The 26,820-nt window shown below is 42.6% G+C and overlaps 1 protein-coding gene across 3 annotated transcripts in view; it reads right to left on the reverse strand.

Annotated features, from left to right (window-relative positions):
• Positions 1 to 9,221: 9,221 nt before the first annotated feature.
• The window catches only part of sf3b3 (splicing factor 3b, subunit 3), a 29,804-nt gene continuing 12,205 nt past the window's right edge, over positions 9,222 to 26,820 (reverse strand). For 2 of the 3 annotated variants that reach the window (XM_079501676.1, XM_079501678.1), the window contains exons 16-27: positions 26,260 to 26,403; positions 25,859 to 25,981; positions 24,801 to 24,955; positions 24,443 to 24,617; positions 23,530 to 23,735; positions 23,261 to 23,417; positions 19,940 to 20,065; positions 15,647 to 15,859; positions 15,400 to 15,498; positions 12,882 to 13,025; positions 12,308 to 12,412; positions 9,222 to 11,429 (exon numbers count right to left, since the gene is read on the reverse strand). In XM_079501676.1, coding sequence (XP_079357802.1) covers positions 11,289 to 11,429; positions 12,308 to 12,412; positions 12,882 to 13,025; positions 15,400 to 15,498; positions 15,647 to 15,859; positions 19,940 to 20,065; positions 23,261 to 23,417; positions 23,530 to 23,735; positions 24,443 to 24,617; positions 24,801 to 24,955; positions 25,859 to 25,981; positions 26,260 to 26,403 — 1,788 coding nt within the window. In that variant the 3' untranslated portion in view covers positions 9,222 to 11,288. The remainder of the gene's footprint in view (positions 11,430 to 12,307; positions 12,413 to 12,881; positions 13,026 to 15,399; positions 15,499 to 15,646; positions 15,860 to 19,939; positions 20,066 to 23,260; positions 23,418 to 23,529; positions 23,736 to 24,442; positions 24,618 to 24,800; positions 24,956 to 25,858; positions 25,982 to 26,259; positions 26,404 to 26,820) is intronic. The other variant, XM_079501677.1, reaches the window with a different exon arrangement.

Below are 26,820 nucleotides of genomic sequence, written 5' to 3' on the forward strand. Positions count from 1 at the left end.
TTAGACATAAGGTTAAGACTACCAGATTAAGGTTGGTGAGGGGTGCGTTAAGGGTTGGGAGAGGGTTAAGGTTAGGTTTAGGTGTGCTGTCCCGTGGGAGGTTAGGTTAGGGTTTGAGATGGTTAACATCGGTAGACAACTTGACAGCGTGTGCGTGCGTTTGTCTGGATTTGTGAGTTCTCTTGGCACAGTACCATGGGTGTGTACGCATAACAAAACCATGATGCTTCTATTCAATGATTGGTATGAAAAACATCATTGAAGCTGAGAAAGGCCATGCCAGTGCCAGTGTCTAGAGAAAACTATGCAATGAAAACAGACCTGAGAACAGATAATTAAGTACATGATGAGTGATTCATGAAGGCCATGTCAGGATTTAAAGGAATGCAGTGTGACAACAATAGTAGTTTGATTAGGGTGCCCAACCTTGATCAGAGCTGAGGAGGTCTGTGGATCAATAGGTTTCCATGAATTATACTTGTGTTATTATGATTTATTGTAATTTGACACTTTCTCTCAACTGACAAAAAATATAACTATTTACTTGTCCAGTTCTGCCCTCTTTAACAATGATGTCATGCCATGTTCTTTTCCACTGTGGTCATACAGTCGACTTGACTCACACATACCATGACAAATGTGGTACCGATATCGCATACAATACCACACATCTCCTGCAACATATTAATGAGCATGTCATCCTGACACTATATATTTAAAATTGTGAATATTAAAAAAAGATATATACGGACATACGAACAACGTTCACTGGAGTTCACTGTGTTGTTGTGGAGCATTTGCTATAACAAAGTAGATAGACTAGACCCCAGTAGTGTCATTGCTGTAACTTGGTATCTACAATGTGTTCTGTTGCTGCAGGGTGAACTATGGGTAGCATTATTATAGTATAATTGATGCCTTACAGCCCCCCCTGTCTGTTTTGGAATGAGGGAACATAGGGCTGAGGGAACATAGGGCTGAGGGAACTTGGGTACGGTCCCCTGGAAGGGAGAAAGGAGATGGCCTTCATTTTTTCCAGTTGGCTTCTTGTCATTATGATGGAGGACAACTAAAAGGCTCAAGACACACCCACACGCACAGAGCCGAGATTCATCTGAAACATTAAACGGAATCTCATATTTCCTCAGGCCTAAAAACGATTTTCATATACACCGCTCACATTTTCTACCTGTGATTTGTTATGAAATAGGTTTGCATTCAGCAGTCAGCAAGTTTTTTTGTTTTACCATATTTTGTTTCGTTAGTCCCTGTGGAGCATAATTGGTATATTTCTTTGCATTTAAAGTGATTTTATTTATTATACTGTATAAAAAGATCTACATTTGCTGAACACAAAATACAAATACTGGGTCACAGAATGTAACAAAATACATTTTCAATGTATTTTGCCCATCTCTGGCCACTGTCTGCTATTTTGTTTAAAGCTGCATTACACCTCAAGCAGACTGTAATTATGAAACCTTTTAATTAATTGTCTGGTTTGGGTGTTATTTTGTTCATAAAGTGCATGCTATTCTTGTGTGATCCTCAACACAGGATTTGATATATCCAGACTAACATTATTAGTATTGCCGCCACCACCAATAACCATGATAGTACAGCAGCTATCTACAACATCACTATGCCAGCTTGTGAATGTGATCGACATTTCCATTAATGTTTTATTTTTGCCACGGACATGCAAAACAAGTGATTACCAGAACACAAATGTATAGCCTACAGTACTAATAGACTCTTGACGTGTCATAGTGTCTACTCTATTCCACTGCGCTACACATTTTAAAATAAGTCACTTATCAAAACTTATTTTTGGGGAAAAGCCGATCTACAAGCTCACAACACATTACGGCATGTTAAGACCTTGTAGATCAGCAATTGTCCTTTCTTCTTAGCCTATAATGACATGCCCAAAATTGGGATGTCAGGGTTAAAGTAGTTAACTATATAGTTATCCAACTTAGCCAGCAAGAGAGGGAAGTTATCCACTATACTGGCAGGTGGCCGTCCTGAGACAGGCATTATATGTGGCATAATGCATGTAAATGACTACATTCTGAGCAGCTCTGGGTTATGTGTGGTTTAAAACTGTCCACTAGGTGGCAGAGTTGGCCCATGCCCTTTCTGGGCATTCAGGTATACAAGGTGACGTTAGAGTTGAAAGTTCATCGAAAGACAAGATGGCGGCAGCGCATGCAGTTCAGAACGAACTCTTGTCAGCTATAATAACGTTTATATTTCATGTTTAACACCCCTTGGAAGGCGGAATGAGGTTTGTAAGATAAAGATTTCATAGTGCCAAGAGTGTGTGTTCATATTAAGTATAGTTAAAAAGATCGTTTTTTATTGCTCAAATGTAAAGACTTAAATGCCACACCACAATGAATGCAACACGTGTCTTCCTAAGGGATATTTACAAGAGTTAATTCATGTCTGTCATTTTATAGCTTAAGTTGGCTTATGATGATTAAGAAATATACCATTGTGTTTATTGTCAAGTTTGAAGATTATTTTGGCTAAACTGTATGTTTAATGACTGTATTTTGACTTTAATGTTGATTATATTTTGTCATATTTCTGCAGTTTTTACGGTGCATTTTGGTGCTTCACCAAAATAAAGAGCATCATCATCATCAGTTTGGAAACTCTACTGTCTCATCATTAATGTCCATTAACCAAGCCCAGGGGGCAGTTACAGTAAAAACTCACTGCTGGATATGAGACCAGCGAGTTATCATCGACACGACGACCAGAGACATCCATTCTGTGTTACCCTTCCCTTCCTGTGAGTCCTCTTCAGAGCACCAAGTGAACAAGATGTCAGACAACGGAGAACAAGTAAGCAACACAGTAGAGACACAAGAGGAGGACAAGAGCAGAAGTACAAGACAAAGAACATTCACAGAGAAAGGAAGAGAAATGCATGACAAGGATACGAAGAAAAAAGAGAAATCATTTAACAAGGCTTATGACACATGGAAGAAGATTGCACGGGAAAATAGGATTCAATTAAAAGCCTTTTGCACTGTAGACGACCTTGATAAATTGAACCAAGACATCCAGTCAAGTCGGGATGATGTCTGCCTTGACTATCAGTCAATTATACAGAACCAGACCCCAACACAAGAGATCCTCAAGAGGATGGAAGCATGTGTCACTCTGACGAGCGAGATTAATGATCTTGTGTGTCTACGAAGAGAGACTGTTAAAGAAGAATTTAATGACCGACTGGAAAAGGACAGAGTGAGAATTAGACTAAATAAGGATGAGTATGGGTCTGTCTTCGGTCACACAAAGACTGAAACCATTTCAGAAAAATCTAATAACTCAAATAACTCGAACAAAAGAGAAGATGCAGAAGCAGAACTTGCAGCTAAGATGGAAGAAGCAAAGGCCATGAAAGAAATCCAGGCTCAACAAGAACATCTCCACACACTAGAGAGTGAAGAGGCTAGAATGTTGGCAGCAATGAAGCAGAAGGAGGCGGAGTTTCGAATGAAGCTGGAGAAGGAGAGGACAAAGCTACAGCAGTTAAAGGCAGAAACAGGAGTCAAGGTAGCAGCAGCCCGTGTGAGGGCCTACAACAGTTCTGGAAGCGATTACGAAGAAGAGAATAACCCAGAAACAAACACTGCTCACCAAGCATCTCCTGGGGTGTCAGCCAACCAAGAGGCTGTCAGTCTAGCCCAAGCAATCGCAAGCTCATTAAGTATGAACCGACTGCCTGCACCAGAACCAACAACATTCAGCGGTGACCCCATGAAGTTTCTTGACTGGAAAATGACATTCATTGCCCTGATCGATCGAAAGCCCCTCCCACCAAGTGAGAAGATGTTCTATCTGAAAATGTATCTTAATGGAGAAGCACGCAAGGCTGTGGAGGGATTCTTCTACAGGGACTCAGAGGATGCATACAGAGGAGCATGGACAGTCCTGCAAGAGAGGTATGGGAATCCTTTCATCATACAGAAGGCCTTTAGAGATAAGCTCATGAGATGGCCTAAGATCAATGCAAACGACCCCTTTGCACTTAGAGAGTTTGTTGACTTCTTAAAAGGATGCACAGAGGCAATGCCCCACGTCAGAGGTCTGGCTATTCTAAACGACTGTGAAGAAAATCACAAACTGCTCAATAAACTCCCCGAGTGGATCGTACGAAGGTGGAGCAGAATCGTAGTAGATGAACTGGACTTGTCTGGAAATTATCCAAGTCTAGCAAGTTTCACAGCGTTCCTGAACAAAGAGGCCCGGATAGCCTGCAACCCCATTGCTTCCCCATTACTATTTAGCTCCAAAACTACAGAAGAGAAGTTTCCCAAGAGAGCCAGAGCATTCTACACAAACATGGAAGAGGAGGATGACACCCCAGAGACAGAAGATTCATCCAGTAAAGCGAAACCACCATGCTCTGTCTGCAAGGAAGAAACACACAGCATTGTGAGGTGCCCCACTTTTGCATCAAAAACCATTGGAGATAAAAAGGCATACATCCATCAAAACAATCTCTGCTTTGGATGCTTGAGGTCAGGACACAAAAGTATAGAATGTAAAGGGCGACACACCTGTAACACCTGCAGCCGTCGCCATCCAACATGTCTCCACGAAGAGAGAACACAAAGGCCAATAGAAGCAACAAAGAGTGACTCAGCTACGACGAACGATCAAAGACAAGAAATCCACAAGGTAGTATCGCATACAACGACAAGATTTGGTCCTGCCAGTACCACCTCAAACATCGTCCCAGTATTCGTGTCATCAACGCAAGAGCCACATAAAGAGGTCCTTACTTATGCACTGCTCGACACACAGAGTGATTCAACATTCATCCTTGAAGATCTGATTGACAAGCTGAATGTGGAAGGTCAACCAGCGAAGCTGAGACTCAGTACAATGACAGCTGTTGACACAGTCATAATGAGTAAGAGTGTCAGCGGTCTACAAGTTCGAGCAATGAAAACTGGAAACAACGTCAGCGTACCACAAGCCTACACTCGTAGCTTCATCCCAGTGGACAAGTCTTACATCCCAACCTGGAAAACAGCACTACAGTGGCCTCACCTCAAACACCTGGCAGACAAGCTGCCAGCACTTCAAGACTGTGAGGTGGGACTGTTAATCGGCTGTGACTGTCCAGCAGCGCTAGCTCCTATTGAAGTTGTCACAGGAAGCAAAAACGAACCCTTTGCACAACGAACGGAGCTTGGCTGGAGCATAATAGGCACATCGAATCGTCATCCAGAGCGACAGGGAACCCAGAGTATTGTGCACCGAGTTGCCGTAAAGGAAATGCCGTCCCCATCAACGACTGACGTCCTGAAAACCCTGGAGTCAGACCTCATCGAAAGGATCAACAAAGGCAAGTATGAGTCACAGGATGATGTTCGCTTCATACAATTCCCCAGTGACTACATTCGACAGAAAGAGCTAACCAGTGTCTCAGCTTTTGAAGAAGCCAATAGACTAATCATCGAAGCACAGGATTTGTGTAAAAGAGAGAGCCCACATCTGCACAAATTCAACTGGAAGGACTACGTAGACCCCTCCGAAAGAGCTACAGCCACTGAACGTCGGAAGCTCAAACAGGGTGCCATTCTAACGGAGCATGCAGTTGGCCTTCAGCGGTCTTTCGAAGAGGACACTTTCACCTTCAATGTCGACAGGAGAAAACAACCTTCAACTCGTCAGGACGGACCACAGTTGGACGACTTGAAGCTACGGTGGGAGGAGTGGAAGAAATTCAGAGAAGTTGCAATACGTAAATGCTACAATCCACATGACTATGACAACACTCAACCTCCTTGAGAGTGATAGAGACGCTCGTTACATATCTTTGATACACTGAAAGGGGAGAGGTTTAAATGACTTTTGTATTGTGCTACACATTTTTGCAGGTCTAAGAAAAGAGTGGTCAATTGTTGATCTAGAATTCCTGTATGATTCATAACTGTATTTCATCATAGCAGGATTTGGTGGGAGTGTAAATGACTACATTCTGAGCAGCTCTGGGTTATGTGTGGTTTAAAACTGTCCACTAGGTGGCAGAGTTGGCCCATGCCCTTTCTGGGCATTCAGGTATACAAGGTGACGTTAGAGTTGAAAGTTCATCGAAAGACAAGATGGCGGCAGCGCATGCAGTTCAGAACGAACTCTTGTCAGCTATAATAACGTTTATATTTCATGTTTAACACCCCTTGGAAGGCGGAATGAGGTTTGTAAGATAAAGATTTCATAGTGCCAAGAGTGTGTGTTCATATTAAGTATAGTTAAAAAGATCGTTTTTTATTGCTCAAATGTAAAGACTTAAATGCCACACCACAATGAATGCAACACGTGTCTTCCTAAGGGATATTTACAAGAGTTAATTCATGTCTGTCATTTTATAGCTTAAGTTGGCTTATGATGATTAAGAAATATACCATTGTGTTTATTGTCAAGTTTGAAGATTATTTTGGCTAAACTGTATGTTTAATGACTGTATTTTGACTTTAATGTTGATTATATTTTGTCATATTTCTGCAGTTTTTACGGTGCATTTTGGTGCTTCACCAAAATAAAGAGCATCATCATCATCAGTTTGGAAACTCTACTGTCTCATCATTAATGTCCATTAACCAAGCCCAGGGGGCAGTTACAATGCATGGTCCAAGTATATTCCATGTTTGGGATTTCAATAAATGGGTCTTATACAGTAAGTACAGTTGCAGTCCGAGAAAGGGACACTTAGCTGCAAAGGTGAATGGGTTCGCAGTATACTTCATATTAGGTTATTGCAGATGGCCTTTCAGAGGACAGTGTTACTTGGGGACATGAGGAGACAGGAAGTTCTACAAGCTAAACTAGTTTTGTGTTTGTCAACATAGCTTAAATAGTTGGTGTCAGTCTATTAAGGTGTGGTACTGTGAGAAAACTATGCAATGAAATCAGACCTGAGATTCAAAACAGATAATTAAGTACATGATGAGTGATTCATGAAGGCCATGTCAGGATTTAAAGGAATGCAGTGTGACAACAATAGTAGTGTTGCGAGACGTCAACAAGGGGTAACTTCAGTGTCTACGTGCAGGAGGAAGGAATGTCCAGGACGAGGAATAACACATTAACTTCTTTATGTATCAGAATGGCAGTAATTATTACAGGCTTTTCAGTGCGCTCTAGCTTCGGTGCAGAGGAACGTAGGTCCACACCAAAACCAGCAAGCGTCACAATCACAATGAATGAACCGGAAAGGTAAATCTCTCCCCACATACATGTACCCGCCCCCACATACACGTAATTCCGTTATCAAGGTGAGACTATATAAGGAATACGAGATACTCACTTATGCTGCAACAAGCTAAATAATAAGAACAATATGAGGCATAGGAACCATCATAGCACCATCATTACAGTAGTTTGATTAGGGTGCCCAACCTTGATCAGAGCTGAGGAGGTCTGTGGATCAATAGGTTTCCATGAATTATACTTTATTGTAATTTGACACTTTCTCTCAACTGACAAAAAATATAACTATTTACTTGTCCAGTTCTTGCTTGTTGTGGAGCATTTGCTATAACAAAGTAGATAGACTAGACCCCAGTAGTGTCATTGCTGTAACTTGGTATCTACAATGTGTTCTGTTGCTGCAGGGTGAACTATGGGTAGCATTATTATAGTATAATTGATGCCTTACAGCCCCCCCTGTCTGTTTTGGAATGAGGGAACATAGGGCTGAGGGAACTTGGGTACGGTCCCCTGGAAGGGAGAAAGGAGATGGCCTTCATTTTTTCCAGTTGGCTTCTTGTCATTATGATGGAGGACAACTAAAAGGCTCAAGACACACCCACACGCACAGAGCCGAGATTAATCTGAAACATTAAACGGAATCTCATATTTCCTCAGGCCTAAAAACTATTTTCATATACACCGCTCACATTTTCTACCTGTGATAAGTTTGCATTCAGCAGTCAGCAAGTTTTTTTGTTTTACCATATTTTGTTTCGTTAGTCCCTGTGGAGCATAATTGGTATATTTCTTTGCATTTAAAGTGATTTTATTTATTATACTGTATAAAAAGATCTACATTTGCTGAATATGTGTGCCTTTTCTCATGGACTTTGACACTTCTGCTATTACCTTCCTTAAGAGTAACCTTGTGCATTGTCTGTATTTCTATTTTTATCTTATCTATTATTTTCACTGTATTTTTATTATCTTGTCATGTTTTAAATAAATATTGTCAAAGATATATTTTCTAACATTTTTCATCTTTTCAAAGGAACCAGTGCACAGTCAGAACCAACTTCAAGACTAAGTGGGTTTGCCTGTGGGATCCACATGGGCCAGTCTTAGCCCACTTGGATCCCACATCTATCCCATATGGGAAAAAGGTGGGTCCCACAGAATTGCCAAGGTAGAACCCACTGAAAGCCCACATGGGCAAGCCCAGTTAGGACCCACATAAAATTGCCTAGTTTGGGCCCACCTAGGGCCCAGGTAGAACCCACTTCAAGCCCACACAGGCAAGCCCAAATGGGAATCATCTGGTGCCCGCTGACAAGCCCACTTGAAGTCCATATAGTTCAGCCCAAAAAATTGAATATTGCATCACAGTGCATCACAGAGCGGATGTTTCCGTCTGACAGCTCCTGGAAAAGATCATGCGCCGAGGTTGGCCAGTAGTCACTTGAGTGGCAACGTGCCGTGTAGCGACGTCATCCACCCCGCCTATATTCGCTTGCGGCCATGTCCCGGCCCCAAACACTTTTATTTGTTGAGATCTACACGCTACTATTTTGTGAAGAAACGGCCGACGCTCCATAACAGGACAGTTTTTCCGTGCGATATCGCCGTTGGAACGCTCACTCCTTGCCTGTGCAGATGAGGTGTTAGAGTTTAGTCACCTTCACCAGCTTGGACTTCCTCCACTGCGGACATCACAAAACTGTTCAACTGAATGTTGGGGCCAGGGCAGATTCAGTCGTTCAAACACTATTTTGTAACATTTACAAAACCTATATATTATTTATGAGAATGTAAAATTATAACATAAGTGCTATTTTGTCCAACGCCTTTAAACAAATAAGTAATTTATAAAAAGGTAAATTCCACTTGAACAATTTAGTGAAAATGGGCAAAAGTAAGCCTGCTTGATTCATGTGCATATTAACTCATACATGTATGTATGAGTATGAGGAATGTGCACTCACACAAAAATGACAATAACACAAGTTACAATGTAAAAAAAACACAACTTTTATTTACAAAACGGTCCACTGCCTCCTCTCACCCACAAACCCTCAACTCAATGACTCCTGCAGAATGCTATGTCTGCACTGGTGTGGGCTGTGTGTGTGTGTGTTGTCGGGTGGATGGAAAGGAGTATCAGCAAATTTGTGGCTGAGGTTGGGAATTTACAGGGCTGAGAAGAACAACACCCAGCAAACAAGTCCTCAGCGGCCCGTTGTGACCGATGTGACCCAGGGACCATGTGGCAGTGTTTCTTAACTCATCATTACTCAGGATGGGTCGTGGGTTCGTTTCTGCTGCTGGTTCACCTGATGGGAAATGTGATAACAGCAACACCCCTAATGAGCCTGGGTCCCAACACAATGTAGGTAGATTATATCTGGAACAGACTAGCGGCTTCTATTCATCCAACCCGATACAACAAACAAAAGAAAATGACAGAATATAAAAACAAACTATTTTGGTGGGGTTCATTAAAATTGGCCAGCCATCATATCAAATAGACAGATTATGTTATGCGTTTTAAATTATGTTTATGTAACTGCCTGTCCATTAGTTACTTACAATATAATTTCTAAACATATTTTTTTCCCTTCATTAATTAATTATACATTTTCATTATTTTCAGTAGGTCAATTGTCCAAGGAAGAAGGCGAGCCTTTTTGTTTTCACAAAGTTGTCCCTTGTGGCAGAGGAATTCATGAAATAGTGTGTAAAAATCTATTTATTTTTTTAGGTTAGCCTGTGCACCATACTCGTGTTTTCTCGCATGAGCGCTGCCGTTCACTTCCTTGTTTACGGCTCCAAAAGAATGTCTCGTAACTCCTAATCTAGGGAGCTCTCCATGGTTTTGACTAAAGGGACAATGTTCTGTCTTCATTTCTGACTTCAGCATGCATCTTGTTTGGAATATAAATGCTTCTAGAGAGACTTTAGCGTGACCAGCGTGAGGTAAGAATGGAAGATTATGCCTCCCGGTTTTTCGGGGGAACGGAAGGAGGGGACCTTTCAGAGTAAAATCTGCCACATCTGCTGGCACTCCTATATTTTTTAATATGCTGGCGCATCCATTGTGCTACTTCTCAATCACATAGCTGTCAAAACAAACACTTACCCGAAAACAATCCCCTAAACTGACTTTGCGACCGCTCAACATCAGAGCTGTACAGTGACTCAACAGTGCAACAGCTGTGCGCTTAAAGGTATATTCAGTGATTTCACTTAATTCAAATATCACTTTTGTTTTCTTTTTTTGTGATAATCCTCCCTACTATAGAGTGTGCTGACCATATAAGGAGTTCCTCCCTGTCACCAGTTAACTGCAGGGGTCAAAAAACCCTAGTTTCGGTTTTGGTGGTGGGTGAGTCTTCATCCAATCAGGATATAGGGGCCTTCCTCCAATCAGGATTGAGCGGGGTGGGCCTAGGTGCACGTGCTGTTGGCCTGTTGCATGTCCCCACACTGTAGAGCGTGTGCATACATACCTTAGTATCTTGTTACCGGGACGGACCGTTTTTTTTCCTTCTCCAAATCACCCAAATCACTGAATGCTCCTTTAAGCTGCACTGCATATTGAAACCAAAGCCAATGCCTCCAACCTCAAATCAGAAATGTACAATGTTCACGCCTAGCTAAAGCTTCTTTCTGTGAACCAAAACCACCGTTTGCTCGATTTAAAAAAACAAAGAATGAGAGGAAATGATGTTTGCAAGACAATGTACTGACTGTTGGGATTCTGATAATTCACTGTTTGTGGTAACAGTATGGAGGAGGTGTGATTACATTTCTCACAGAGTTGTCTGTTAAATAGCACCACTTAGTCTGGGGAGGCGACAATAACAACCATAACTCTGACTTTAGCAATTGAGGTGTTTCTAATGAGACCAAATTCAGCTCTATGATTGTATTCAAGCCGATGAAAAATATCTCAGTGGAAACCTGTCGCACGCCTGGGTTCGTAAAATTGTGATAATAAAGGTATGTCCTTCCCGTTTGTCTTGAATGAATGCATACCTCCGTGGGGCTGTGCCCAGACACATGCATGTTTAAAAAGCGTAGCGCGTGCGGATGTCCTCCAGCTTCTTGGAGACCTCGGGCGGCGTTTTATCCAGCTCCTCTGCAACACTTTTCTGCTTGTGAGGGTCCATGCTATTGAACTGTTCACACAGATCTCCATCGATCACATTCTGCAGAGGGAGAGGAGAGGACAGACGAAGATGATAAAAAAAAAAGAAGACTAAATTAAACTTGCATCATAGTTCCTGATCATATACTGTAAGTCGCCACATGTCACACTGTAGAAAGCAGACTAAGATGAAGAGCCACTAACTAAGGGGTCAGGCTGGGTGCAAATGGAATGAGATGGATCTGTGCAACAGACTGAGGGAGGGACATACAAAGAAACTGTGGGAGGCTATTGGAGCAGAGACTGCTGCTACAGTTTGCAGTCCCAAAACATGATAGTGTGTTAGCAATGGGTTTCCTCGACAGCTTTTGAATGCTTTCTCCCCTCATGTGGTTTTAAATTCAGAGAAAATGTTTGTGGTACTTAAGTTTAAGTGTTTCACTTTTTTTTTTTTTTTACATGTTTTTTTTTTGTGGCTTTCGCCTTTATTTTATATTTTTTATGGAGGGACAGACAGTAGGCTGACAGGAAATGGGGAGAGAGATGGGGGGAAGACATGCAGTAAAGGCCGTCGGGATCGGGAGTCGAACACTGCCAGACTGGATTACCAGCCAAGGTGCCTGGACCACTGAGCCATGGCCCAGGCCGTGTTTCACATGTTTAATACAATCTCCAGTAAAGATACCTGCATATCAATGTTACTGGGATAGAAACAAAGCCTCAAAAACACTTCACATGCCGAGATGTAAAGACAGATTCTTTCTTTGAACAAAACATGAATAGCCACAGAGCTTATTTTCATAAGGTATCCAAAACCCAATGCATATATTCTATTGGAAATATGTGATCGTAAGTTAGTAACCCATGGCAGAGGTAACTTGTGGATGCATGTTTCCTTATTACACCTGCCCACGCATGCGGCGCACACAGAGTACAAACCTTGACAGGGAAGTAATACGATCTGAAGCTGAGATGATCTCTGCCACACAGCGGAGGGAACTCTGATCGCATGTGCATCTCCAAGTGCTGCAAGAAATCATGGTCCTAGAAGACAGGATGGGGAGGAGTGAGATCAGGCAAAGGGAGGACAGAAAGATGACAAAGTGGCAGTGGTGGGAAGAGTACTCAAAGTATCAATACTGCTGAATGTATGAAATAATGTTACAAGTAAAAGTCCAGTATTCAAAATGTAATGTGGACATGACAGCAGATGAGAGAAGATAAACAACAAATCTGGTGGACTTGAAAATCACAGAATGGCGGAGAGAGAACCTGCCATTTATCAACGGCGACGCCGATTTAGCTTCAGAGGTCAGGTGAACAACCCATACAGATGCCTCACAATCACCCAACGTTGGCTTGGTGTATATCGGTCTTTAGATTACTAGAGAGCACACATCCTTATTTCGTCCTTTTGACTCTAGTCTAGGCTGTCTATTTCCAGCAGTTGTTCCGGTCAGTCTCTATATGCTTTGTGTTATCTTCGTCCAAGTTGTGTTGTGTGTGCCATTACCTCATGTGATGTGAATGGGACCAGTATGCCAATGCCTCCAGACAGCGTGGTGTAGACCAGGGACTCGGAGCCTCCGGGGATTAGCGTGGTTTTCTGGAGGGATAAAATGGTCTCCCCTATGTGGTAGTTCACAATGACCTCGGCCTGGACAAACACATGCAGAGAGGCAGAGATAGACTGAACAATACGCTCCATATGTGATTGTCACATTGTGCCAGAAGCCAGACACACAAAACAAAGGCAGTGAGACAAGGTGGTGTTCATTAAACAGTGGGATGTATGTGTACAGTACATGCGAGTACATGCGAGAAAGTGTGACAGCAAGACAAAAGCACCATTGAGAGAACACTGAAAATCAAGTGAAAATTGGAACGGCTGAACTGGGAGGCATAGCGTGCTATGGCTGGAGTGGCACTTTCATGTTTATGCGAGAAGACACGTGGTTGTCTAGTTGTGTACAGTACACCCTCCACAGACTGAACAGTAGGCTTTAGCGGTGACAGGAACTATACACACACACACACACACACACAGAGAGAATCGGCATACAGTCTAAATTGAGAAGCCGTTTTTGTGTTTGTTGCAAGTGCATGCATGTGGTGCAGAGCTGTAGCTCTGCTGCAGAACACATGGATATCAAACACCAGTCACCAGTTCTAGGTCCTGAAATATCCCAGTTAGTATATAATGTGTTTAACATCCCTGGCAGTAAAGGGAATCTCCCCCCCCCCGCCCCCCACCCCACATTTTAAAACGGTGTCCTTTAACCCATTCAGGCCTGACGTCGAAACTTTAAAAAAGTTTTCTAAATCATGACAATTTTCCGAAAGATTTGAGGCACATTTTAACGATTTTTCAAAAATAGCAGACCTACAAGTTCATAGCGCGCCACTCGGTGGCGCGCTATGAGCTTGTAGATCTGCTATTTTTCAATAGCTAAATTATAACATAATGCTAACGTGACATGGATGCGTTCCAGGTCTCAATGGATTAATATTTTCAGCGCCATTGCCGTTGATTAATGCCAATTGAAGTCTAATTTTGATACCACCACTTCCTAGGATAATCTACTAGACTGGAACTGCTTTTCAAAATAAGAGCTCGACTGGAAAAAATGCTGCCGTGAATTAGATCCTAATTGTTCAATAAATGCTAGCGCTGAAACGGTTAATGACAAAGTGAAAACTGTGTGTGAGATGGTTGCACTTGCGAAAGCGTGCATTTTCTTAGGGGAAAGAACCTGCCCTAAAGGGCTGCATTTGATAAAGAAATATCACGCTCCCCACACAAAACACACAGAATGGAGATGTTTGGCCAGAGGCTAAATCCAGGCGACCAAAACATCCACATCTAAAAACTTTCCAAGAATTCCAAGCCACCCACCAACAAAAACTTCCAATCAATCAGCACAATGTTCACACAATAGCACAAATCACTGACGAAAACACATAAAAACGTGAAAATAGCTGACACATTCTTTGACAATGGAAATTTTGAGACAAGGGAATGGATAATGTCTAAATTGGAGGGACTTTCCCAGGTCCAACTGTTACCTAAACAGTTTTCAACCAGCAGTTAAATATAGTGTGTGTGTGTTGAGTTGTTGACAGTTGGGGCTGTCAGTAGGCTTGTTACGATTACAAATCAATTCAAAATAGCAGAAATAGCGACTTACAAGTGACTTACATCTGCTATTTCTGCTATTTTTCGATTGACGATTATGCAAAAATGATTGCGATTATCTTGAAAAATTGCGATTATGTAATTGTGACAGGCCTAGAGGTGAAGAGTAACAGAGATGGGGGTGCATACTTAGTTTAGACTAGTCATTGGTTAGACATGGGTTAAGGTTAGGTTTAGGTGTGCTGCCCCGTGGGAGGTTAGGTTTAGGGTGAGGGTTTGAGATAGGTTGTAGTTGTAGGACTAATGACTAGTCTAAACCAAAAACGGTCTAAACGAAGTACTGCACCCACAGAGATGAAGAGTCATAAGAGCTGGAAGGATGTAGGAGGCGCCAAGCAATACTGTAGGTGGTAAGAGCTTAGGAGATGGGAGTTAACCGTTTCCGTCCGTAGGACGGCTCCACACGTCCTAGCGCATCCTCAATGATATCAGGCGAGAGAAGAATATTCTGAATTTTTTCCTTTTTTTTTTTTTGAGTGAGCCTCTAAGGCACCCGTCGCTTCGCTCTGCCTACATATTAGCTTACCGTTCGATTAGCGGTTAGCGCAGCAGAAAGAATGCCTCGTCTCTCCTAATCCAGGGCGCTCTCCGTGGTTTTGATCTGATGGATATACTACGCGCTTCATTTCTGACTTCAACATGCCTCTCGTTCCAAATATGAATGCTTTGGAGCTTCTAGCGATATAATAGACTCGAGACAAAGGTAAGCTAACAAACATTTTTCGGTTTCTTTTCCGGATTGTCTCATCATTGTGTTAAGGAGGAAGAAGCTGAGGAATATCTCTGTGGGAGGAAAGTCAAGATGGACTGAGGGATGAGCGAAGGTGTGCGTTACCTTCTGTGAGGCTCCGTTGAGCAGGCCTCTGTCCCATAAAGCTTTGTTCCCTGTGGGGTCTTCATCCACGTCATCACTGGTGTTGGGGGGAAGACGCACCTGAAAAAACAATGATCAAATCATTATAGGCCCTTCATTTGCAAACACCCCCTCCCCCACCCCAAAAAGCTTTTTTTTTTAAAGGGGCAAAAATGTGCACGTGATCACATACATAGAGACACACACACACACACACTCGCCAACTTACTATACTGATGTTGCCGAACTTGTCCGCCGAGGCCATGGTGTCATAGTCGAGCAGGCAAGCGGTGGTCACCCAGCGGGGATGCGTGTCGTCGGCGAAGATGATCAGCTGGTTCTCGTTGCGCCGGTAACGGACCCAGAAAAGGCTCTCCTGCACGTCGGACACGACCACACGCTGGCCAATGGTGTGGATGCCAGTGATCAGGTTGGGAACGTGCTATAGGAAGAGAACAGAGGAGAGAAGACGAGAGGATGGGTACAGGTTATGTATTCCAGTGGTTCTCAACCTTTTCAGGCTGGGACCCCCAAAATAATCACATTTGAACTGAACACCACCCTGAGAAACACATGGAATTGTAGAAGTTAAGTTGAGGTATTTCATTTAGTTTTTTTTTTTTATATTGTGAAAACAGCAGATCTACAAGCTCACAACGCCTCACAGTAAATCGGATGTTTTCACTTTTTCCCCCCTTATATTCTTTGACAATTTGACCAATGTTTCACTAGTTTTTACAGTATAGTTTGTTGATTACGTTTCTTTCGTTCTTTTTTTGAGGTATTAAAAAGGACTCAAAAGTCCTTAAATGGTCACGTCATTCACTGTCACCTCTGGGGACCCCCCCCCCCCCCCAAATATGTGGGGGTCCCGACCCACAGGTTGAGAAACACTGATCTATTCCACTGTTTCCCAAACAGTGGAAGCTTGTTGATCTGCTATTTTCACAAAGTTGGATCCCGGGGAATGTATCATTTCTCCTTTGGGTCACGGGCTACAATGTTTGGGAACCACTGAATCACTGATCTATCCTACTACCCTCTACAGTCTACACAGACATAAGCGTGCACATCATATCTTGTACCAATAGCGAGTCACTAGGTGTGCACTAGTCTCGCGTAGCCCGACAACTATTCCACAATCTCCAAATGCTCCGGCGCAAGCTATATAGGATTAGAAGATTTTGATTTATATTAGGTTAAATTTGCGCGACTGTAAAGATGAAACGGAAGCGGGGAGGAGGCACCACATCCGCTTCATCGGTTGCTCGTGATCAGAGCTTCCGTGCTCCAGACTGTATGACCAGAAACATTCGAAAATTGCGGGAGGCAACAGTCCGGCCACGTGATACTAGGTGTTCACCAATGCTGTGCTAAAGAGAGCGTTGTGTGTCGATGTTGATCACGTGCTACGGGAACATGGCCTTGTGGTTGGCTGCATGCACGTATAGTAGCAGTATGAGGTGAGCTGTGACTGGGGTAAGGGAAAGGGAGTATTTACTAATCCCCCAGTGGAGGGGAAATTACCTTTCTGCATTACCCAGCAGATGGCTGTTCAGGTGGCTCAAGTGAGCACACCAGTTTGATGTCGTTAACGTGGTTGCACACTGGTGTGTTTTTTTTTGCTGCATTTTGCAGATCCGAAAGCAGTAGACTATCAATAGCTGTCAGCCTGTCACCAACACCCCGCTAGACCCCACTAGACGGCTGCAGAAAACGGATAAAACCGACCCCGGTCCGAAAAAACTTTATATGGACAAAATATATGATGGCAGTGTGCAAATGTGATAAAGTGAGGTCTTTTTCTTTTGTCTTCCGAAATTCGCTCCAATATTCAACCGACAAAACGCACCAGTGTGCAAACACCTTTTGGGGTTAAATGTCTTGCTCTGGGACACTTGGTCATGTCTACTGTGTGAGGAGCCGAGGGTTGAACCCGCGACCTTCCTCTCTACCCACTCAGCTACAGTAGCCTGTAAGCAGTGTCAGCTGCCCTGCGATTGGTCTACGTTTGTGGGGATAGAGATACAGACAGAGGTACAGACAAATCATGGTATAGACAGCTGGTCTAAAAATATCCCGCTACACACACTTAATACAGCACTGGCCCGCACTTGAGTCCCTGTATATAGTTTCAGACAGAAAACCACTGAAGTGACAGGGAGAAGAGTCAGGTTTATTTCTGCCTTTGTGCACATAACTCAAAACGGACAAGGCCGCTTTGATTTAGCCAGAATCTAATGAAATAATACATCATATACATCAATGTGATGACCTCATCACATTTGTGAAGACGGCTATATCCGTTTTCAGTGTTTTTCGTGCAAAACTAATGCTTAATACTTAATACTTAATAATTCAAATTTGAAATTATGCTTATTAATGTTATTTGGATGACCCTAAGGATCATAAAAAACCTTGAACGATTACTATTGCAATTTATTTTGGGTCAAATCTTAGATTGACTGGCCTATTGTCTACTGAGGCCCACAGAGGCCTACTAGCAATGCGATCATTGGTTTAGCGGGAGCTCGAATTAATGTTTTATTAGGCTCCGATCATGGTACTCCATCTCATTATGAGCCATAATGTCAGTAAAGACAGTGTGCGCGCAGGGATTTTGGCTGTTTCTTATATGGACGCTAGTGGTGGCTAGCAATGAAGCTAAACTAAGGTAAATAATATTTTTTTTAACTCTGGATTAAGGGTAATTTATCAAATCTCGCAATCTCGTCCCTGGCTAACTGTGCATTATTGAATTACTCTCGGGATCTCGGGCATGGCTACAAAGGAGTTAAGTGACAGAAAAAAAGGGAAAATAAATCAGTAATATAATTATACCATATATTGGTTGCTTGTTTGTAACTGGTGCAATATTTCAGATCCCTAAACTAAACTCTTATATTAAATTAGTATTATTTGAATATCCTTTAGTTTAATTATCCTGTCCTGGACTCTTGGGTGCAATATTTATCTTCTCTGTAAGCCGATAGTAGTTTAGTATACCACAAACTCAGTTGAACTTACTGTCATTACAGGACCTAATTTGGCCTCATCACCCATGTGCAATGTATGATGTTGCATGCTAGCTTACGTGCTAAATTTAACAGATGACAAAAATAAAATGTCACAGAAGCACAGCACCACTTCCACTACATGGGTTGCTGACACTGCACAGTTACACCATTGTTGACACCTGGAACTCTCTTGGTTTCTTTCTAGATTGCATGCATTGCCCCAATTAAGTGTGCACACTTCCACGTGGTCCGTGAACAGGTACCAAAATAATTCCCCTCCTTCGGTTCCTGCAGCACAACCACATGGCTTAGAGAGACTCACCGTGTGACCAGAACCATATATGTGACATGCATCCTGTTTCAGAGCCACCACATGCATTGAACACATGGTCATTTGACAGATATTTAAAGACTATAAAACCTCCTCAAGATTCAAACCGGCATCCTCTGGAAGATGGTGCAGTGCGCAACAAAGTGAGTTCTAAACTTCACCGGTCCTTCCATGTGGTAATTTGTATTATTTCAACGGTGAACATGTTGAGCAATATATTCAGTAATAACAAGGCCTTTTCGGACAGGCAGTGACTAGGGGTCGCTGCCTGTACAAACGTCATTTTCAAGTGAAGTTTATGGGAGGAAACTTTTAAGAGAGGGACAGGAGTCTGTTGCCTGAGTTGGCTCACTGCATGATCATGCATGTGTGCTGCACAGCATTGAATCAACGTCATCAACCCACCGCGCCTGTGTGTGTGTGTGTGTGTGTGTGTGTGTGTGATCACGGCATAGGGTCCAGGGGCCCAGTCAGTTTAGAGCTTGCAGTCTAACTTCGAAGAGAGGTGGCGAAAAAACAAGAAAAACAACAAATGATAGCCTACTCTGGCAGCCCATGTGCATGCAAATTGCTGTTAGCAAACCACAGCATGCAAGCCACCTTTGTTTTCAATGATCCCTCCATTCGCATGTAGGGGTAATTATTTCCATCACATCAGCCTGCAGTTCTCACTGTATTGCATTACTGCTCTTGTTTTTTAATGTTTATGCCTTGCTTTTCTTTTTTTCTCTCTTAATTGCTCTGTAAAGCACTTTGAGCTGCATTTCATGTTATGAAAGGTGATTGTCACTTGTTGGACGTAAGCTTGATTACGGTTCATGTTACAAACACTAACTGCGTCGCTTGCTTTGTAGTTTTTTTTACTTTTGTAGCTGATGTGAGCGCATGTCCATTCAACGTGCCGTGTGTGCGCACTGCTGCTGCCGTGAGGTGAAAATATTATAATAAAATATAATTTGTCTGGTCTTTGTTTGTAAACTAAAACTGAAGACCGATTTTAACGTAGTCTTTATTTTTTTTAACTACATTTTCGTCTCGTCTTTATTCATCAACGAAATTGCTCTTCGTCCCAGTTATCGTTTATACACTAGTTTTCGTCCTTGGGCGTTGACAAACATATTTTGTCATAGTTTCATTAACGAAAACAACACTGTATTTGTGTCATTGCTTTTACCTTGTTCTCACACTTGCGTAGCAGTTTCTTCTTGCCCAGGTCGTAGATCCTTAGCAGTTTACCCACGCCCACCAAGATACGTCCCTGGAACGGAGCGATAGCCAAAGGAACGTCCTCCACTGGAGTCTGCAAATCAAATCACAGATAATCCATTAGCCCAATCAAAAGATCTCAGCCTCATGGAGGTCATGTTTATTTATTTATTCAAAATGCAGCCCAAGTACCTACAAAATAAGAAAGCTGGAGAAAAAACAAAATAAAAACACACTGCACTTTGATAGGCTTTATTTCATGTTCTAGCCCCCAACAAAGGCATTATTCCCGCTGTGGTGCCATTTATCTTCAGTGAGTGGACACTGGACAGTGGTCTTTGGATAAAATTGCATTCAACTCCTAACTTATCCAAAGCTGTCCGCACTGCAGCGAGCCCTGCATTCTGAGTCTGACTACTTGATGAAATGTGTGCGTGTGTGTACTATGTAGTTATCAGCCCACAGTGCCAGCTGGCACTTTATGGGAATGGCATGAGCCCTCTGAGGGCTCTGCTACTTCGGTATACTTTTCAAACTTTGCCACCGTCCCTTTTATCTTGCATGATGTCAACAGGTGGTGAGCAACAGCACCGTCGTTATTATCTGCCGGGCGGATACGCAAGAAGAGCGATAACATCATACATGTATAAAGCAGACAAACTCCAAAGTCACTCATCTTCATAATTAGTCCTGTCACACCACTCGCTCGCTGCTGCCATTTATCTAAGCTCAGCCCTCAAACTGCCCGCTGGTGGCACATATTGTGCAGTGAACGGCACTGCAATTATCAACGGTCGTTGGAACGATCCCAGTGATCTTAGTGGATCGTAGCGACTACTTAAAAGGTTAGGCCAAACTGAAAATCACTGGCACTGGGTGAATTAAATTATTATTTACTCTTGGCAGTAAAAGAGTTTATTGTAGATTTCTGTAGGCAGTTGTGTCACCAGAGCTAAATGTATGCTCTCCCTCGCTTGTGAGATGTGTCATCCAGGGCTTGTCAGTCAGTAATTGAGATTCTCTTTGGTAGGGCATCTTAAATCAACAAGGACGGCTAAAGCTGTGGAATATACATAAAGACGCCAGTGAAAAAAACACAGAACTAAATAACATGAAGCTAAGAGGTTTCTGCCCACCAGCAATGATTTGCACTTGGACAAATTCTCCCCATTATATTTTGAGGTCGTACGGATTAAAATGTCAGGAGAATGGGTGACCAAAAAAAACGGTGGCAATTTTGAGTGCTATATATAGAGCAATAAAAAAAAAAAATTATCGTGGAGCCTAAATTCATGTGGCTGCCCTTAGAAGTGCCACCTAGAATCTTTGATGAAAGAGGAGCTGAGAGTCAGCACTTGGCCACGGTCAGACAGTCTGCGGCAGTCATATAAAACAAACCACTTGGACAAGTGGAAAAATCATCTGACCACAACCGCTAGACAATGAACCACTACTCCTCAGGGGATCTGGACTGTGGCATGTGCGTATGCATGCGCGTGTGATCAAAATGAGGCCTGTCCGCTTGTAGCCGTCACTTTTGCCTTTCTATGTGTGCGAGTGTATGTGCAGACTGTGCACCAGTGTGTATCGGTTTCATGCATGTATATACAGTTGGAGGCCATCGATAGTCCTTTTCTTTTTGCTGAGGTTTGCGTGATCTGCGCAAAAGGACAGTTAACCCATTTTGGGCGGGAACCCCTTTTGGTGTTTTAAACATTATGTTATAATTTAGCTATTGAAAAATAGCAGCTCAGAAAAATAACAAGCTCATAGCGCGCCACTCGGTGGCGCGCTATGAGCTTGTAGGTCTGCTATTTTTGAAAAATCGTGAAAATATTTATTTCCGAAAACTGGAGGATTTAGAAGGATTTTTTTTTAAATTCTGAGGTCAGGCCTAAATGGGTCAAATGATAAGGGACAATATCGGTGGCACCCAACTGTATATACATCACAGATGCAGTACATGTCTCCGTGTGCGCTAGCGAGTGTACTGTAAACCATGAAAAATGGACACAATCATCTAAAATGACAAATTCCTTCCCAAAGCGGTTGGGAAATTCCTCTGATGTAAAGTGGTGTCTGGCTCCCTCCGCTACAGTTGTCATCGTGACTCACTTCCCGTGATCATTCAGGACATGACTCATGTCCCATGTTCATTTACAAACACATATACATTACCTTGTAATGGATAGCTTGTTATAGATACATTTGGCCTATATTCCATTCCATAAGTAACCACAAAATTGTGCATAAGGACGCTAATAAATACCCATAATGTATGAGCCACCTCCTCAGCTGACTAAACAAGATATTGTTTTCTTCTTTAAATCATAGAATATATATATTTTTTTAAATACACTGGCAGAATTCTGGCAGAAATTACTTCTGGTAGGTCAAGTTACAGTACATAAATGTCCACCCTCTGATCCCAGCAGGGGGTCTAGTCGTCTGGACAACTGGCCAGCAGCTCTTGACGCCAGACTATGGAATAGAGATTGGTTTAAGGTGCGTTGTAGCACGTTCATGGAATTCTGTCTCGGTATAGTCCCTTCATCTGAGCTTACATCTTCTGTCTAGAATGCAATGAATGTGTTTACAATGCATTTAATTAAGGTGTGTTGTAGCACGTTCATGGAATTCTGCTCTGTCTAGGTATCGTCCCTTCATCTGAGCTTACATCTTCTGTCTAGATTGTAATGTATGAAAAAACAAATTAATTCTGTACAAGCATACAAAAAAAGTTAGAAATAAAATAAATCGATTTTTGACATTTGTGAATCAATTCATAATTGTCCATGTCCACATCGCGATTAATCTATGAATCGATTTTATTTTCCACCCCTACTGTATTTCCTAGTGAAACGGGTGTCTGTCAATCACAGCGAAGGGGGTGGGGTTGAACCACACCAGATGTGCAGTTGCTCTGATTTTTGGCACTGGCACCAAGTAATTATGTTCATCCACAAGTAAAAGTGAAAAAGTAAAAGAAAAAAAGAAACAGGACAGTGATGAATCTGTATGGTTTCAGAAACATATTTTTTATGTTGTTTAACATAATTTATTCATAAAAGAAAAGTGTAAAAAAAAAGAAAAGAAATGTGGTTTTATATCTCAGATTAAATTATATTACTGATGGCTTTGTGAGCTTCACCTGTGTGCGCGTATACCCAAAGTTACTGGATAATTTCCTACTTTCCTCACTATGACTCAAAGTACCAATAGATGTTATTTCTATAAAGTTTCTATGGTTGCACACAGTAATATATCATGTAGACCTGATCAAACCCACCTTATGCATGAACTCCAGCTTGTCTCCTCCGCTTGCAAGCCGATAGGTGTAAATGAAGCCCCCGCCCACTGATCTAGGGTTGAGGATCATGTCTCTGGCCACCCCTACAAGGACGAACCAATCATCTCCTGCGCTGGCGAAATGACATACTGCCACACTGTGGGGAGAGAGGGGGACGAAGGGGGTCAGAAGGAAAAATAAACTCATCTCGACAGTTGATGAAATGTGGCTGAGCATTTCAACGCCGTTATTTTCTATCCGTCCATTACCTGAAAGCGGCTTCATTCTGTTCCAGTTGCACCAGGTCCAGGGTGGCGCCTTGGATGGGGTTGACGAGTCGGATCAGCGAAGCCCACTGCCCGGCTCCAGCCTTGGGCGCTCCGAAAATGGCTTCTGGCAGGTTCTCATTGAGAAAAGCAGCAGCCATCTCAGCAGCCAGCTCCCTCTCATCCTCTCCTGCAGCCTCAACCATCTCCTACAGGGGTCAAACGCAACCAGAGCAACACATTGGTTCAACACATTAATCAGTCATTGTATTTGTACGCTTTCGCTTTGTGTGTGCCCCCCGTGACAGCCAAGTCTATGGACATTTTACAGAACTTTATAAACTTTTTAGGCCAAGTCAATGGCAAAATACATTTACTATGACGTAGTAGGAGCCACAACAATACATATCCATCATGATAAAAGGCACCACTCACTTCAAACAAGTGTGTTTTTCCCATTTAAATGTCCCATGTGTGTGTTCTCTGCATCATTTCCAATGGGTAACAGCCTAGTTATAAAACTTATTAATATTATTATTATCAATCCTAAACCACAGGCGCAAAAGAACGCCAGCCTACTTGGGGCCATGAATGTGGGGAACTGATGCAAGTCGGAACGATATGGTCATCATAGATCACGTTATGATGACCTCCTCTCCCCTAATTATCATATCAATTATCCGTCCCCACCCCTTTCTTTGAATTTGATAAAGATGGTTCAGGATAGTTTCCAATGGGCATTGGCCTAGTCTTAATAAACAGTCTTATTCATATCTATATATATCAGCAGGGATTTGGTTTGGGGTTCTGGTATACTGCTTGGGACCACATTGGGGACACCAGATACTTCAGATGTGTATACATGGTCAAGAACACAATTCACTTGCTGCAACTTGCCATTGATTTCAATGCCTACCTCAGCCATCTGCTGCTTCCTCTGTGCTTTGGTGGCCTCTGTGTAGGCGTTGTGGTCGGTCTCTATCACGATGAGGTTGTTGGTCTCCGGGTGGATGACGAACTTCCTGGGAGTGTACTGCAAAGGGAAGGCCACCTGGTTGAAGACTGCGCCCAGCTTCTCCAATGCCAAAATTCTGCAGGAGACATTACAAATTGGGGAGGGGATTAATTAACACGGCCCCCACCCCACCCCCCAAAATAGTTTCTCGACGAATTTGCATGAATCACAAAGTTGCCCTATTTGGTTTCAAACAGCGAATTTCGCCGAAAAGCTACATGTTTGCATGTCTGAGTAGCAGTTGAATGTGTGTCCATACCTCAGTGTGTTTGTAGAGATGGCCACTATGCCTTCTGGGCACTGTTCAGAGGCGAAGCCAGACGCATACTCCAGAGTTTCATACGACAGAGGGGTCAAATGGAAACGACTCTGGTAAGAGTAGCTAAGCCAGGAACGACTAGACATAGCCAAAACCTAAACACAAAGAGAGAAGAGCCCAAAAAATAAAGTGATGAGAAATACATGATAGAAACTTTCACCAGGTAAAGGGGAAACCGGTGAAGGCTGACACAGATTCACATTGGCTAGGAGGAAGAGGAAGAAATGGCACGCTTTTCACATGAGGTGCTATGAAGCTAAATCTTCCATTTCTTCATCGCTAGCGTACGTCTGATCTCTCTTTAGAAGCGTTAATATTGTAGCTGCGATGCCATATGAAGTCAGGAATTAGCTCAAAACATCCACGCTTTGATCCGCTGCGCGGATGCAGTGTAGATTCAGAGAAAATATGGTTTAAAGTCAGGCTATAAACAAGGAAGTGAATTGGTGCAAGCGCACTAAACAGGTTGGGAGTGGCTGAGCAAGGCGTTTGCCGTTGCCAAATAATTGATTTTAGCAAGACCATTTTATATCGATAAAAAGACCTTAAACGTCCCTGGACGTCCTAGATACCCTGAAGTTTTATTTAATAAGACGCCTGTGGACATCCTAGGCATCAGAAGTGTTAATAGTCCTATAACCGCAAATTTGACCCTTCTTTATTATGGATTTACTTTTCAGCCAAGTGGGCATGATCTTTGGGCCAATAGAACTTGACCTGTACTCTACTTGCCCGACAGGCAAGTGCCTCTGAGACTTCAGTGTCAACCCCTGCACTTGACTGGAAAGGAATTACAACAGTCACAGATTAGGTTCCAACTGGGGCAAAGGCTATGAGCCAGAGAGAAGGAAAGCAGATCCAGAGGAAGAAAACCTCTTTAGGTATAATACGAGATATAGCTTCATTATACCTAAGAGAACAAATGCAATATAATTAAGATATCTGACAAAGACAATGTTTTTACTTTTATTTTGCCCTAGATTGGTTCAGATACTTACAGCTTCCTGTCCTTGCATTCTCACTCTGAAGAGCTTGACGGGGCGTGAACCGAGGTAGCGGGTTCTGGTGTCGGACAGGTCTCCAGTCACTGGATCCAGAACAGTCCTCAGAAGAACACCGTTCTGGAAAGGGATTATGGCAAATATATTAGATCATTACATGCTAAGGTTTCCATCTTCCTGGACTTTTACAAGCACAGGTGGATGTTAGCCAAATACTATTGTACAAATCGATTTTAATAGTTCCATTTAATGGTTGTATATTTTTGTTTAAGCCATTATCTACAATCTTGGTTAACGAAAGGTAAAAATTGAATAAAGGCTCATCCTTGAGGATAGATGAATAATAAGTTGCTGAATGAACATTAAAAACAAAATACAGGTTTTATTGTACTGCATACCTGTAATCCAATGTTGAGGTAGAGGAAGCCAATGGTTCCCTTCTCTCCCAGCTCGTCCTGTTTCTCCACTCCTCCCATTTCCACGATACACAGAGACTCTGGCTGAGCCGGTAGGGCCTGCATACTCAGAGGCTGCAGACAGTCCTGCATGGGGGGAAAAAAATAAAACTAGTTAGAACACGCACAAAAACACTGGCTACCCACATCAGACAAGTACAAGGACCACGAGAGAGGCTTGTACCACATTTTCACACACACACGAAGAGGTCCGCTCCAATACACGAAGATGGACAGCCGGATTAGGCTGACATAAATAAGGAAAGGGAAAAAAGTAGAGCTCAACCCCCCCCCTTTCTCTGGGAACCAGGTGGACAGCACAGAATACAAATCTGTCTCATGAGAGAATTTATTCCAGAAAGAAATTACATATTGAGGTCAGTCTACTCACAGCATTTTCACATCATTCTAAAATAGTCATCCCCCTCAATATCAACTCCACCTGCATTAGGACTGCCCAGTTTGGTTAGAAGCAATATCCTTAAATTAAATATTTCTTGTATG

This window comes from Electrona antarctica (assembly GCF_951216825.1).
Source record: "Electrona antarctica genome assembly, chromosome: 5".
In the NCBI taxonomy this organism is placed as follows: domain Eukaryota; kingdom Metazoa; phylum Chordata; class Actinopteri; order Myctophiformes; family Myctophidae; genus Electrona; species Electrona antarctica.